The sequence below is a fragment of the Vespa velutina genome, chromosome 2 (assembly GCF_912470025.1).
Source record: "Vespa velutina chromosome 2, iVesVel2.1, whole genome shotgun sequence".
NCBI lineage: Eukaryota > Metazoa > Arthropoda > Insecta > Hymenoptera > Vespidae > Vespa > Vespa velutina.
In genome coordinates, this window is record NC_062189.1 from 8,723,165 (window position 1) to 8,737,090 (window position 13,926).

Below are 13,926 nucleotides of genomic sequence, written 5' to 3' on the forward strand. Positions count from 1 at the left end.
AGTAAACATTTAAAATGAGATAAAACGATAACGTGTTGGTTGTACATCGACCTTTACAAATCATGCGGCAAATCGAGTTAAAGTACTTTTGGAGATATGCGGACTGAGATATATTCTTATTTCTCTTTTTGTCATTTAAATATCTTTTTTCTTTCATTAATGAATAATTAGCAGCTCTCGATCGACGACGATCTATCGGGTAATATTACATTTTGCTTTTTTCTTTTTGGTTTTTTTCTCATTTTCTTTTTTTTAATCTTTGTTTTTATAAGTGCGATCGTTGCCAAAGACGCATATATATAATTTTGTGTGCCTGTTGCTTCTGTTTCCTTTTTTTTGCTTTTTCCTTTTTTTTGCTTTTTCCTTTTTTTTCGTATTTTTGTTTTTTTAGATGGATTATATGTGAAGATTCGACTTTGCGATTGAAGTGTATGAATTGCGGTCTAAGGATTTTGCGAGGGATTCCTCTCCAATGGTATATATATATATATATATATCGCTCTTCTTAGTTTTTTTCGTTTTTTTTTTTTTTTTTACTCTTATAGGGAAAGGCAGCGTGAAATTATTCGAACACGGAACGCGTCGATATACATTTTGCGACGACCCCGAATTGGTTTCTTTTTCGCAAAATAATTTCCTCGGTTCTACGCGTCGTTTTTTTCTTTTATATTAAATGATTCGAAGAACGAGTAGACTCGCTTTTTACATGCCGACACTGCTTAGACTGATTTATTTGAAACGACGGCAGTTGTGAAGAGACGAAGGACGATCGCGATAAAAAAATGATCGGAGAACATATTTTGTTTTAATAAATAATTAGCAATATGTTTGATAAAAAAAGAAAAAAAGTAGAAGAGAGAACGAGAGAGAAAGAGAGAGAGAGAAAGACAGATAGAGAGATAGAGAGAGAGAGAGAGAGAGAGAGAGAGAGAGAGAGAGAAGGAGAGAAATAGAAAGATAATGTGAGATAGAGAGAAATGACAAATTGGTAGAACGATCGTACAGAATTGCGAGTAAATGCGTGACTCTTGATAATTAAGAAATTGGTGTACCGTCAGTTGACATAAACTAATGTAAAAAGAGACCTTCATTTTTATCCTTTTTTATCAAAACAATCTTCTCGATGCGTTTACGTCTCTTGATAAATACTAAATATATAAAATAAAAGTATAAAAATAAAAGAACTAAATGTTATCAAATATTTTCTAATAACTATTCTCATACTTCAAATCGTTTCGATATAAAGTAATGAGATCGGGAGATTTACTAATAGATCAACTTCTCCTTTTTCATTATACAGAATGAACCATATTGCATTAATTATTCTAATGTGGTGATGAATCATTATCCAGTCGTTTTCAAACAATTAAATATCTAACGATAAGTGATTTTAGAAGACAAGTTTAGTCTCGATTTTTCGAGAAAGAGAGGAAAAATGCCTTGTCAATCGTCTTTCCATTGACGCAAGATTTTAGAAGAGTACGCAAAATGATATTCAATTTGCATATATTCTCCATCATTACCGTTTGTCCATCAAATACCATTTTTCATTTGATATGTCGTTTAATTATCGACGAAGAGCTGAAACGTTAACTGATACGACTTACATGGCCCATGTAACCACGATTTACCCATACGGAACAAGTCGATATATTATATATATGTATATGGATATACTGCATATAAATATTGTAAATATGTTACCGATACAATATAAATAAATATATATTATGTAGTATATGAAAGGCATATATATATCTATATTATATCTTTTGTTTCGTGTGGGTTATCTAAGAACACATGAGATCGCTCAATAATCAATCGCGCAAGGATTCCATAAAAATCTTTTTTCTCACAACGAAAACGTACGTCGTCCACAGATTTTATGCATATATAATCTGTTGTTGTTCTCTTCGAAATACTGTTTCTTAGATAATGGTAATTATCATATATCATTAATATTGTAATAATAAGATAGAAAAAAAACAGATTGGTGCCGATGCAAAAACGACAGATATTACTAATCGCGTTCCTTTAAAGGATCTAATCTTTCATGAGACCTTCTTCTTCTTGTTAATTCGGAATAAAACGCTAGTTACTTGAAGTTGCCTTATTGGCATACTGTTTTTAGTACGAAACTCCATTTTATGACGACGCCCGTTCCGCATTATTGTTAAGCATTATTAATAAGTCGAGCGTTCGTAAATGAAGCTCGACGAACATTGTTTTTTTGTTTTTTTTTGTTTTTTTTTAAATTAGTCACGATTTTATTAATTATATTTTCTAATTAGATCGAAAGATGTATCGTTCGATCGTTTCGAAGAATCACGATAACGAAGACTCACAATCTCGATCTATACTTGAAAAATGTCTACGGAGGCGCGCGGCGCTACATTCGTGTCGAAGATGGATGTTGTCGGGATTGCGACAGATGAAACGTCGACTTTTCTGGCCACTGCTTTCGTCGTTGACAATGCTGTTTTCATCGTCTCTGGTGACTCCGAAGTTGTCGGTACCTGCTGCGATTTAATTATTTAATCATTTTGATCGTTTATATTTGTTGTGGATACTAATGAATATTATTTGTAACTTACAAGGAAATATCTCAATCCGCAAATACGGAAAATTATGAAACTTTATGCAATATATAAAACATATATAGATATATATTATTCAATTCCTTTTGTTCAAATTCACTCTAACGGGAATAAAATTTACCCCTGACAATTTGGTTGTTTTTTTTTATTTTATGTTGTAACTAGCAAACTGTAAGAGACAGAAAAAAATTTTAAGACAGAAGATATTTCTTTTAATTAGGACTATTATTTGATAAAAGATATATCAATTATTTATATGATTAGAAAAAGATATAAATAAATACTTCAATAATTTCATTGTTCTAAAATTCATTGTTTTGCGTAAAATCTTAATCAGTAGTTTAAACGATTATGAGACACAACAATACTTTTTTTTAATACAAATACAAGTTTTGTTATATTGATGAATCGTCTTCCTTGATAATCGAAGAAATTTTTGATCCCATTGTATCATATGTATACTGCATGTTTTTCTAAAATTTATTATGACATTGAAACATACATTGAAATAGTAACATTTTTTATACAGTTGGTCCATAATCTGTGGCACAAGACAAGCTAAGGAGATTCTATGGTTCAAAATAAGAAGAAAATCAAGAATAACAAAATTACTTTGGGGGCATCATTTTCGAAGAAAATGCATTTAAAAATTAGTCGAGTACATATGCACGTAAAGACTGATGTTACAATTTTTATTACACATTGTTGTTGTGACTATTTTGTATGATGCTTCTCTCTATACAAGAGATAGTATATTAATATCTCTACGATACTATATCTCAGATGAAACATCTATTTGAAGAATTTCACCACCATGAAGAATAATTCATAATATTCGCATCACATATGTATTTTCAAAGTTATCTAACTGAACTTCAATTGCTTATTAAACTTTGTTTATTAAAAATTGCACATTAGATTGAATTGCATTATTTCACCTGCTTCGTGAGAAAATAAAATAAAAATTCAATAATTATGTTAACAGTAAAAAGTTCTAGTAAAGATAAGTTATATTAAATAGTTCTCTTTTTCCCTATATTTCCATCTAGTATATTTACCTACTGTGTAATGTGCGGAACAAAAGTATATGAAATAAATTATATTACTTTTGTTTTAGAGGAATACTGTTTGTCACGTACATACGTATGATACAATAGGATCCAGAATTTTTCGATTGTCAAAAAACATCATTCATTGATACAACAAAACTTGTATTTTTATTAAAAGAAAATTACCGATTAAGATATTACGTAATAAATGACTTTTACAAATAATTATTAATATCTTTGTTTAAAACTTTTTTCTTGTTATATAAATATATAATTAATAAATCATTTATGAATAGTTCTCATTAAAAGAAGTAACTTTTGTTTCAAACATTTTTTCTATTTCTTATAGTTTGCTAGTTACAATATAAAATTGAAAAATAGTTGATTTTCAGAGGTAAGTTTTACCTCTTTATAGTCAATTTGTATAGTAAAAAAAAATTTGGTTATACATACCTATATATATTTTACATATCCCCAAAGCTCTATAATTTTCTGAATTTTCGTTTTGGGGATCTTCCCTTGTTAGTTGTTTCTAAGATATTTACGTACCTCGTTGTAAAATACTTCTTTACCCTCTTCGACTGATGGTAAAAGTTCGTCCGTAGAATGAGGAGTTCTAGGACTTGGTGTAGGTGCTATTTGTTGTTGCTGTTGTTGCTGCTGTTGCTGTTGTTGTTGTTGTTGCTGCTGTTGTTCACGTTGTTTTTGTAACCTCAACTCCTGGAGAGCTTGTCGTTGCTCTTTTTCATTCCGTTCTTTTTCCAGTCTACGTGCACTATAACTACGAGCCGAGGACGTTGAACTGTGAACCGATGCTAAGCTAGGTCGACGGGAACCTGCCAAAAAGAGGATCTAGTGTTGGTTCGAGAATCGAAGACTTCGAAGTTGTGTCTTTGTTTTATCTAAGATAGTTCTTCTATGACTCCTAGCAGCCGAAAAAGAAAGAAAAAAGAGGATTCTAGCGCATCGGTTTTTGTCTAATGGCACGAATTATATATATATGATGCGTGAATCTAAGATATTTCTGTAAGAATACTAATCAAGCGAAAATAAATATCGCCCGTAAGCCATCATTGTCGTACAGTCAAGCTTTTTACACGCTTTCGAAGAATGGTGAGAATTATTATCGTATATTTATTTTTTCATATCGATATATATGGATCGTCGGACCATCGTTTCGCGTAGTAACTTGGATAGACGGAACAGGTTCGCAGAGACATGTTGGTGTGGATATCGTGTGAATGAAAAGTGGAGCACAAGTGGCGGGGAGAATTTTACCGAGCAAACAGGCAAAAGGCCAAAGCGGAAGCACACATCGTTTATATTTCATATTCGAGTGCTACGCGGAGACTATCGATTTTATATGTAGCTATTAACGTAAAATTTCAAGTCTTACAAAATTATTCTAGTAATTTTCGTAATCTTAATAATGTTTAGTTCGTTTTCTATTACTATTCTCTATTTTTAAATTAATATATTTTCATTTAATGATCTTACGTAAAAAGAAGCGTTTATTTAAAATATTCGAAAAAGGATTTTCGAATACTTAATTCACCACTGTTTCAATCTAAAATAATATTTTTCTTTACAAATGGACATCATTTTTGTTTTGAGAAAAGGAAATAAATTTTTTTTCCATCATTTTTTCTATCAAAGCGTGACAGCATCTTGAGAATCATATGTGCGGAAATTGTCTTTGAAAAGCAGAACGCAACATCCGTGAAAAATGAAAGTTGAAAATGCATACATCGCTCGATCATTGCTGTTTTTTTTCATTTTTAAATGGCGTATAGGAATTATTAATTGATAGATATAGCGGAAAATAATAAGAGATATAGCGAGATAGATAGAGAGAGAAAGAAAGGAAAAAGAAGGAAAGAATGAGAGGGGGAGAAAGAGAGACAAACAGAAAGACAAATAGACAGAGAGATAAAGCTTCTTCAAAGTCAAACACTTTGTTCCACACTACATATGTATATGAAACGATAACGAAGCAGTCTCAATGTTCGATCGATAAAATTTCATTGACGTTTCCGACTTTCGAACGTCAAACATTGTCCATCGAAATATAGGAAAAGCAGATTTTTAATGGTACATCGAGAAGGATCCTAATAAGTGGAAGATGAGAAATAGAAATACTATTGAAATAGTTTGTCGCAAAATATAGTGAAATGTGATATGAATGGGGTACCAGAAAAATATTTTTATATCTGTATCTTTAATTACAAATCGTTTTCAATGTTTAAAATAAATTGGTATATTATGGAGAAATGAGAGAAAAATCAGAGAAAAGGAAGAAAGAGGAAGATATAAAAGAGATATAAAAGAGGGAAAAAGAAAAATTTCGAGTCACCTGCATTACACGATGCAATGCAAAAGAAATACAAGCAGAAAAAAAATGTCGTACATTATAAGCCAGTTTTGTGAGGTTCATGTTTTGACTGTGAAGAAGATATATTGATATAATAATCTCGCTAGTTCGAGACGCAGAAGATGCGTTAAATGCTACATACGTAAAAGCTGACTACTCTAAAAAGACAAAGTCGTGAATGACTTCTCCTTTGTTCGCCGGTTTCTCGGTGAAAATATTAAACCTTTTGTCCTTCAATTTATTAATATTTTTAAATAATAATTTTGGATTCACTAAACGAATAGGTAAAATGATCATAATTACATCGAACTTTAAATCTACATAAAAAAATAACAGTTTGAATCGTATATAGAATTCGTGACCGATAATTTTCATTTTTTTTATTATACCGAGAAACTGGCCGCGAAGCGTTCCATGCGATTTGTAATTATATTAAATGCGTTGTGTGTGCAGCGAGCTAGCTAGTGCGTAAAGATTTCGCGTCTCTCTACAAATCTTACCAGAAAACTTTCGTTCGTTAACGAGCAACGAAATCGGCCGCTGCCATCTTGCTATCTCGTAACACACTCGCGAAGCACACATTGTGACGCACACTTTCCTTATCGTGTGTGTAAGGTTTAGTGTTTTTTTTATAAATTACTTTTTTATTTATTTATCTATCGTGGATGGATATGTCTGTATTTTGCTGTCGTGTAAACACGATCGAGAGCGATCCATTCGTCTTCTCGTAGCGATATTCCGGATAACTTCCAGCCCTATCATAGTTTTTTTAAGCGATCATCATGTGTGGCTTGTGTGAAAGAGATCGGTTATGTTTCTTTCTTTTTCTATTTTATGTTCTTTTTATATCTTTTTTCTTATTGTTTTTTTAGATAGAAGAACGTTGCGACCGATGGCCCGTCGTGGAAATAACGGACAAAAAGCTGTAAATTTTTTTCTTTCTATTATAAACAATATAAGATCGGTCGCTTTTTAGACGTATAACGGAATTAAATAAGCCGCATTCATTTTCTGCTTTAGTTAAAAGGAATATTCATCATGATTTTCTTAAAATAATTTGGAGAAATAAAAAAGAAAATGAAGATTAAGAAATCTATGCGAACGATCACAGGTCGATCGTTGAGTTATATAAATTAGAAGATCTAAATCATGTGATTGACTTTTGGCTGACCAGAACTTGAGGAGAGTCGGAAATGTAACTGCCTAGATTAGCAGCGATTTTTCTACGACACACACGTATACATAAAGAAACGATATAGAAGGAGAAATCTCCTTGAGATGCGAAGATTTTTTCAACGCCATTGCAAAAACGGCGTCATCTTCGTTGTCGGTTTCATGAAGCGAGTCACGTTAAAAGACAGAGAGAGAGAGAGAGAGAGAGAGAGAGAGACAGAGAGAGAGAGAGAGAGAGAGAAAGAGAGAGAGAGAGAGAGAGAGAGAGAGAGAGAGAGAGAGAGAGAGAGAGAGAGAGTGTGTGATCGTCTACCGAGGCCGTCGGACGATCCCTCAGCTACGTCACTAAGGGTACGTCGGTGCTTGTTTCCGCCTTTGGTCGCCTGCAGGTGACACGATATAAGCAAGATGGCGGCGGCTCGTGCCGCACCTGCTCTCGATGTCGGTACCAGCGGACCGCGACTACCACCGCTGCTAGGCCTCCTGGTGAACGCGCAGCTCAGCGATCCGCCGCCTCCGCTTCTCTGGCTCGAACGCGAAGATGGCCGGCCACCGTGCAGCGTCAGAGGTATACCTAAGGACCGTTGAGAAAGAGAGAGAAACTCTAATACTTTTTCCACCTTCCTTTTTTGTATTTCCTTTTGTTTTGCGATGAACATGACGAGTTCAAGATGATTGTGTATCTTTTTTTCTTGAGAAAGTATGAATAAAGAAAATAGATTTTCCATTTTTTCTTCTTGAAAGTTTTTATGTTTTTGTCCTTTTGAGAGTCCCTAATTTAGCGTTTCATAGTCACGCATACGTTCTGGCTCGATATCCAATGTAGGTAATGAGGTGAGACGAGAATAGATGAACTTCGGTACGGCAACCATGCTTGTGATACGATATAGTTCGCTTTTATTGATTTCTTATAGGCTATAAGATGGATGCTTTAATGGAATATGTAAGTATACTCGTGATACGAAATTGGCGCATGCAAATAATATTCAGTTAATGATCAATTATAAATAAAACTCATCGTTCTGAGTTTTGAAAAGATGTTAAGGAAATCTCTTATTAGACTACGATAACGAACAATGATGATGACGATGACGGTGACAGTGGTGCATGTACGATATAGCTATATGAAATGGCATGCGATTTTCAGGCAAGCGAAGACAGATCAATGTTTTCTTTCGCGATATATTTTAACTAACTTACCTGTATCACTAGAGAATAGCATAGGTGGTGCATGATTCGCGTTAGCATAATGTCGTGGTCTTGAGTATCTCGCACGGCTGAATAGTTTCAGGACAAAACATATCATGCCCGTGAAAACAGCTATGCCAGATGCTATGCAGAGTAGTGTCGGTATATCTGTAGTTATCAGCACGAGATCTGTCAAATGATGAAAGATTTATGAGAGATCTTTAATGTTTCTTTTTCTGATAAACGTCGTCGAGGAGTAAATATAATTTTAAGACGTTCGATCGTAGACACGAATTTTTAAGAGACGCTACGAAATTTTGTGTTTTTCATTTAAAGGATCGGACAGCAAGCTGGCACTGCTTACCTTCGGCGCAGAAGACCTTCTTTGTTGGTCTGGACAAGGTGACTCTGTGATAGCCTTCCTCGCAGTCGCACACCGCATTGTGCTGCACCTGTGTGCATGTCGAGTGTTGATCCGTAAAAATGCAAGTCGCACGGTAAAAACACTGCTCTCCGAGTCTTTTCGCTGAAAGAAGGTGAATTTCTTATTAACGTTTTTTATTTGAGTGAAGCTATAATTATTTATAGCTATATTTAATGTTAAGAAAGCTAAGCGTTCGAAGAAGGAGTTTGGAGAGGTAACGAAATTGTGGAATTCATCGCATACGTTTGGCACATCCTTTGCTAGGCCCAAGACGAACGGGGTAGAATTTTTCACACTCGCACAAGCCAGTGATGGAATCACAGATCACGTGCTGTAGTTCCGGATTGCACGTAAGTTCGCACGGCGAGCCCAGATATTGGCCCTTCTCTGTAAAAGATACAGAAACGACAGATATTAATCTTTGTATGTAGGAGAGTTATTGATCTGGAATTTAATTTTGAAAATTATCAAGGAAGATAGGTTGAGGATGCAGAAGAGAAGCATAGCATCGAGTCGTCTGTAAGTTGTAAATTAATAGAAGGATAATTGTAGCGTTCGATAATGAATTCCTCGGCAGTCCCATCTCTTTCTGTGGTAAACCGAGATATTCCTGCATTTCGGTTTTGGTGTCAGCGTGTCTATGTACGTATGCGCATATGTATATTGCAGAGTCTTTGCTGAACTTTGCCATTTGCCAAGGACCGTAAGCTAGTGTGCACGTATTCTAAACGATTAAACGACCAGTAGAATAAGTCCGTGTATAAACCGACCAATATGGAACTTGCCCAGCGGCCATTCAAAGTTTTCGTTCTTAAATTTTACTAGCTTGTCAGTAACGATATAACCTAATCGAGGGAATACACCGAGGAATTTCGTTGCTCTTTCTCCGATTGTAATTGGACATAAATCGGAGAGTTATTAAAGCATATTGCGAGATTTGTTCATATCTTTGAGCGGGCATTTTGCCAACTCACTTACATTCGTTTTGCCATATCCCGTACAACTATATGTTGTTATTACGTATATTAGTCGTTGTAGTCTGCGTAACAACGGATAACTTTATTGGCACGCTTCCACAGAATAATATTATGTTAATAGGATGCATTCGTTCGTAATTAAAGGTTCTTGACCAAATCCTTACTTCTGTCACGCAATGAATTATTAATATTTCATGAATTATCATCAATTTATTTTCTCTATTGAAAAATTTCTACCAAATTAATTTACTTCATCGAAAAGTTCTTTAACTGGGACGCTCGATAAATTGATGAGAATCTTAAAATCTAAATACTAAATGAACATTTTTGTAGTTTGTAAACATGTCATTTTATACAATTTAACAATTTGCATCTTTCTAATCGTAACATATTTCGAGTGTAATGTCGAAAGAAAAGAATACGTGGAGTCGTTCTTTTTAGCCTCTTTAACTCTCTCTTTTTTAGAAAATAGTGGAAATACAATATTTAAAACTATAAACGCGTCAAATTAAAGGCAATTGTGATCCTTCTACACGCTTCTGCATGTGGAGCTTGAGCGCTTGCAGCATCTATTAAAATCAATACCGGTGGCGTGCTTGGCGCGAAAATCAAGAAGAGCATTCCTTTCTTGGTACTGAAACTAACGCAAGCGCAAATCCATGTGCAAACTGCGCACTGCAACGTCGTTACTTTTTTCGACTCTGCTTCAATTATCAGAATATTATATAACTTTGCATTCGTTTTCATTATGATTCTAAATAAAATTCATTTGATAAATCTGATAAATTTTCAGTAAATTTTTAAATTGTTTCAGTAACATTTTAATAGTTATTAATAGTTATTAATAGTATTTAATAGTTATTAAACTGTTGAAAATATTAATCATATTTTAACATATGAAATATCGCTTAATAATGATAAATATCATATTTAATTAGTAAATATGATTTACTAATTAAATTTGTAGAAAGAAGTCGATGAAATATTCACGAAAGAGAAACAGTTTATGTGAGTCGTTTGCGTGAGTCGAGATTGGGGGATTATTTGAAGTGGCTTAGCTTCAAATTCGTAAAACATTGTCTCGCGAATTGGGTAGAGAATGAATGTTTATCGAATGAATGTTCTCGAGAAAAGTAGCACGATTTTTATCGATTTATAGCAGGCGCAAAAAAGGCAATGAAGATATACCTTAGGTACATCATTCGTTCAATCTTTTTTGTTCCTGTAGAAATGAAATAAAGTCCAAGAGGTAGGAGGAGACTTTATTGATCGTAAGGATACCGATAGCCTTCTATCGTTTCGGCTTGTCGTACTTTTAATTAAAATTTCAAGGCAAATAAACGATCGATGTTAGATTTCATCGTTGTTAATGGAAGATAGGATGACATAATGTGCCTTTAGTCACGTCTTTGAGAACTAATCGTCTGTAAAATAAAATAAAAAATCAAAGATCGAAGATCATATCGATTTTCCAATGCTTTATAGGTTACACTTGTTTATTTTTTAACTATGAAAAGGTATGATCGTAAAACTTTATTTATAAGTCAAAAATCTATAATTGTTCAGAGAGGATTGTCATCGAAGAATATCTTTATGTTTCCTATGAAGCAAAAGACTTCATTTTCTCTCATTTTACATTTTTTTCTGACGTTATTTTTTCTGAACGTGAATACACGTAGCAAAAGCTAATAACATGGAAGACATCACAGATTATTTCCGTTTGTTGTCAAATTTTTAAAAAGGACCTTTGTAGAAAGTTATTCTTTTCCTAGAACTTATCGAGGTCATCGTTGATGGTAGTTGAGTGTACTACTTTGTCACTACAACCGATGGGCGTATCGAAAATAATGATAAAAGAGGAAAAGACTGAAGACTCGGGAATGAAGAAAGGAATTTGCTGATAAGAACAGCTCACCTGGAACATAATTGATTCCAGCTCGAGGCGAAAAGAATGAAAGAAACAGATGAAGAAAGGAAGAAAGGAAAGAACACTGAAAGCAGTTTTCAATAGTTTAGGATTACAGTAAAAAGATTAAGAGAACATTGAGGAGAATTTTAGATGAATTTAAGAGTAAATAAAAGGGAAAGGCGTAGGTGATTACTCACCTGCGGTAATATTCGCCTCAAAGTAGTCGTCCAGGTCGTCGAGTATCTCGCCGTCGTCGTAGACGGCGACGTGGTCGTCGAGGTAGCTCGATGATTCGTGCACGTCATCACCTCCCACCTGCCGTCGAGAGATTCGAGGACGATTCCCCGAGGAAGAACGATCGGCAATAGTGGTAGTGATTAGATTCGAGATCAGGAAGATGATGCTGCAGCCGAATAGGAGCCAGGAACGACAGGAGAAGCGGGTTGGAAATCTCAGGGCGGAGGGAAATGCGCTCATCGCCCCCGCGGCGCGAGTCAACCCCCGAAACCGAGCACCGCTGGCGCATCGACATCCTTTCCCTTCGCCCGTCCCCTCCCCCACTTCTTCCTCTTCCTCTTCCTCTTCTTGCTTCTGCTACGAGCCACCCTCGCCCTCTATCCCGAGACCGGCACCTTATGTCGTCGGCTGAGGGAGTGCGCGAGCTCCTCCCTGCTCTCCTTCTCCTCCTTTCTCTCGACTCACTTTATGCCTTCTTTTTCTTCTTCTTCCTTTTTATCTTCTTCTTCTTTTTCGATTTTTTTTGTACTCTTATCCTTCCTTCCGTCGTCACGTTGCGTCGTCGGAGTAACTTTTCCTAAACGTAGGTGCAGTTTTATTGTTTTTCGGGAATAAAACGCGATCTGAACGCAGACGTTACCACGCTGCTCCAGCAGCGAGTACACTCTGATCGAAGAGAAACCGCTCGAAACTGCTAGTTGCGTCTTCTCCCGCATTGCAACCCCACCGACACGGCCCTTGGCTCCCGTTTAACGCCGCTCACCGTCCGTCACCCGCCGACCACCGACCGTTGCCTGCAGCTGCGCGATCTGCTCGATGCTCTCTGTTGCTTCGCATTGCGATCAGGGAGGCTTGTTTGTTCGCTCGCTTACTCGTTTACTTATAATATTCGGCACTCTTCGGATGGAGATGACAGACGATAAATGATCGATCAGAGGTCTCGGAGAAAGTATACTGATGCGGGTTTTTGCAAATATAGTTTTCTGCGATATTCTTTATATGCGTAACTAATTTTTATGTCTTTAGTATTGCATGTGTAAAACTCGTAGTTGCAGCCATATATTTATAGTCTTGTACTGATCACTTTTCGAATTTGCATATATACTTAAATTCAGAGAAAAATATTGTATAATTCAATAAAAATTCATATAGGACATGTTATTGAATTGTTTTCTCTATCTTCACTTATTTTGCAAACTTATTGAGTGCTTTCTTATAAATGATTATAGCTCCAATCGTCAATTATAAATTTTCTCCATTAAGTTACGACTTTCTCTCTTTCACTAGGGTATAGAAAATTTTAATAAGTTAAAATGTCGGTTAATTATTATTGCATAAAATTATACCATATTTAAATTCTATTGAAAAAGTGACGATTTCCACGAATAAACGTTCTGTGTTCTAGACGCCAATACTGTCCATTGTTTCTGGAAGAGACATTATTGAACTAGAATAAACTTGTCGCATTGAAAGATAAAAAAGTACACGAGCAATGATTTTTCTCTTTCTTGATCGTTTCTTTTTACGATCTATGGCGTAACGTGCGAATATGAAACATATAGAAATAATCGAAAATTATTTGATCGTTTTAATATTGTAGCTAATAAGGGAGGATCCCCAACCCGGAAATTTAGAAAATTATAGAGCTTTATATACATATATATATATATATACATATATATATATATATATATATATATATATATATATATATATATGTATGTATAACGCAATTTCTTTTTATTATACAAGTTCACTCTAAACTTCATCTTTAGAAATTCGGCTATTTTTAGATTTTATGTTGCAATTAGCAAACTATAAGAAATAGAAAAAAAATTTTGAAATAAAAGTTACTTCTTTTAATAAGAATTATCATTTTATAAAAGATTTATCAATTATTTATATAATTAGAAAAAAGTTATAAATAAAGATATTAATAATTTGTTGTAAATTTTGTAAAATGTATAATGTATTGTAAATGTTGTAAAAGATATCTTAATC

At 34.5% G+C, this 13,926-nt stretch overlaps 1 protein-coding gene and 1 long non-coding RNA gene across 5 annotated transcripts; one reads left to right on the forward strand and one right to left on the reverse strand.

Annotated features, from left to right (window-relative positions):
* Positions 1 to 461: 461 nt before the first annotated feature.
* On the reverse strand, positions 462 to 13,286 carry LOC124946613. 4 transcript variants are annotated; one of them, XM_047487501.1, is made up of 7 exons: positions 11,886 to 13,286; positions 9,046 to 9,189; positions 8,743 to 8,904; positions 8,391 to 8,567; positions 7,504 to 7,764; positions 4,196 to 4,482; positions 462 to 2,516 (listed from the first exon to the last, which is right to left on the reverse strand). In XM_047487501.1, the coding sequence occupies exons 1-7, from the start codon at positions 12,163 to 12,165 to the stop codon at positions 2,355 to 2,357; spliced, it is 1,473 nt and encodes a 490-aa protein (XP_047343457.1). In that variant the 5' UTR covers positions 12,166 to 13,286; the 3' UTR covers positions 462 to 2,354. The 4 variants fall into 4 exon arrangements, with proteins under 4 accessions (XP_047343457.1, XP_047343456.1, XP_047343458.1 ...); XM_047487500.1 differs by having other exon boundaries at positions 462 to 2,519; positions 11,886 to 13,285; XM_047487502.1 differs by having other exon boundaries at positions 462 to 2,519; positions 7,621 to 7,764; positions 11,886 to 13,284.
* LOC124946617 lies at positions 5,444 to 7,927 on the forward strand. The gene is made up of 3 exons (XR_007100139.1): positions 5,444 to 6,301; positions 6,890 to 6,942; positions 7,038 to 7,927. It is a non-coding gene; the product is annotated as an uncharacterized LOC124946617 (long non-coding RNA).
* Positions 13,287 to 13,926: the final 640 nt, after the last annotated feature.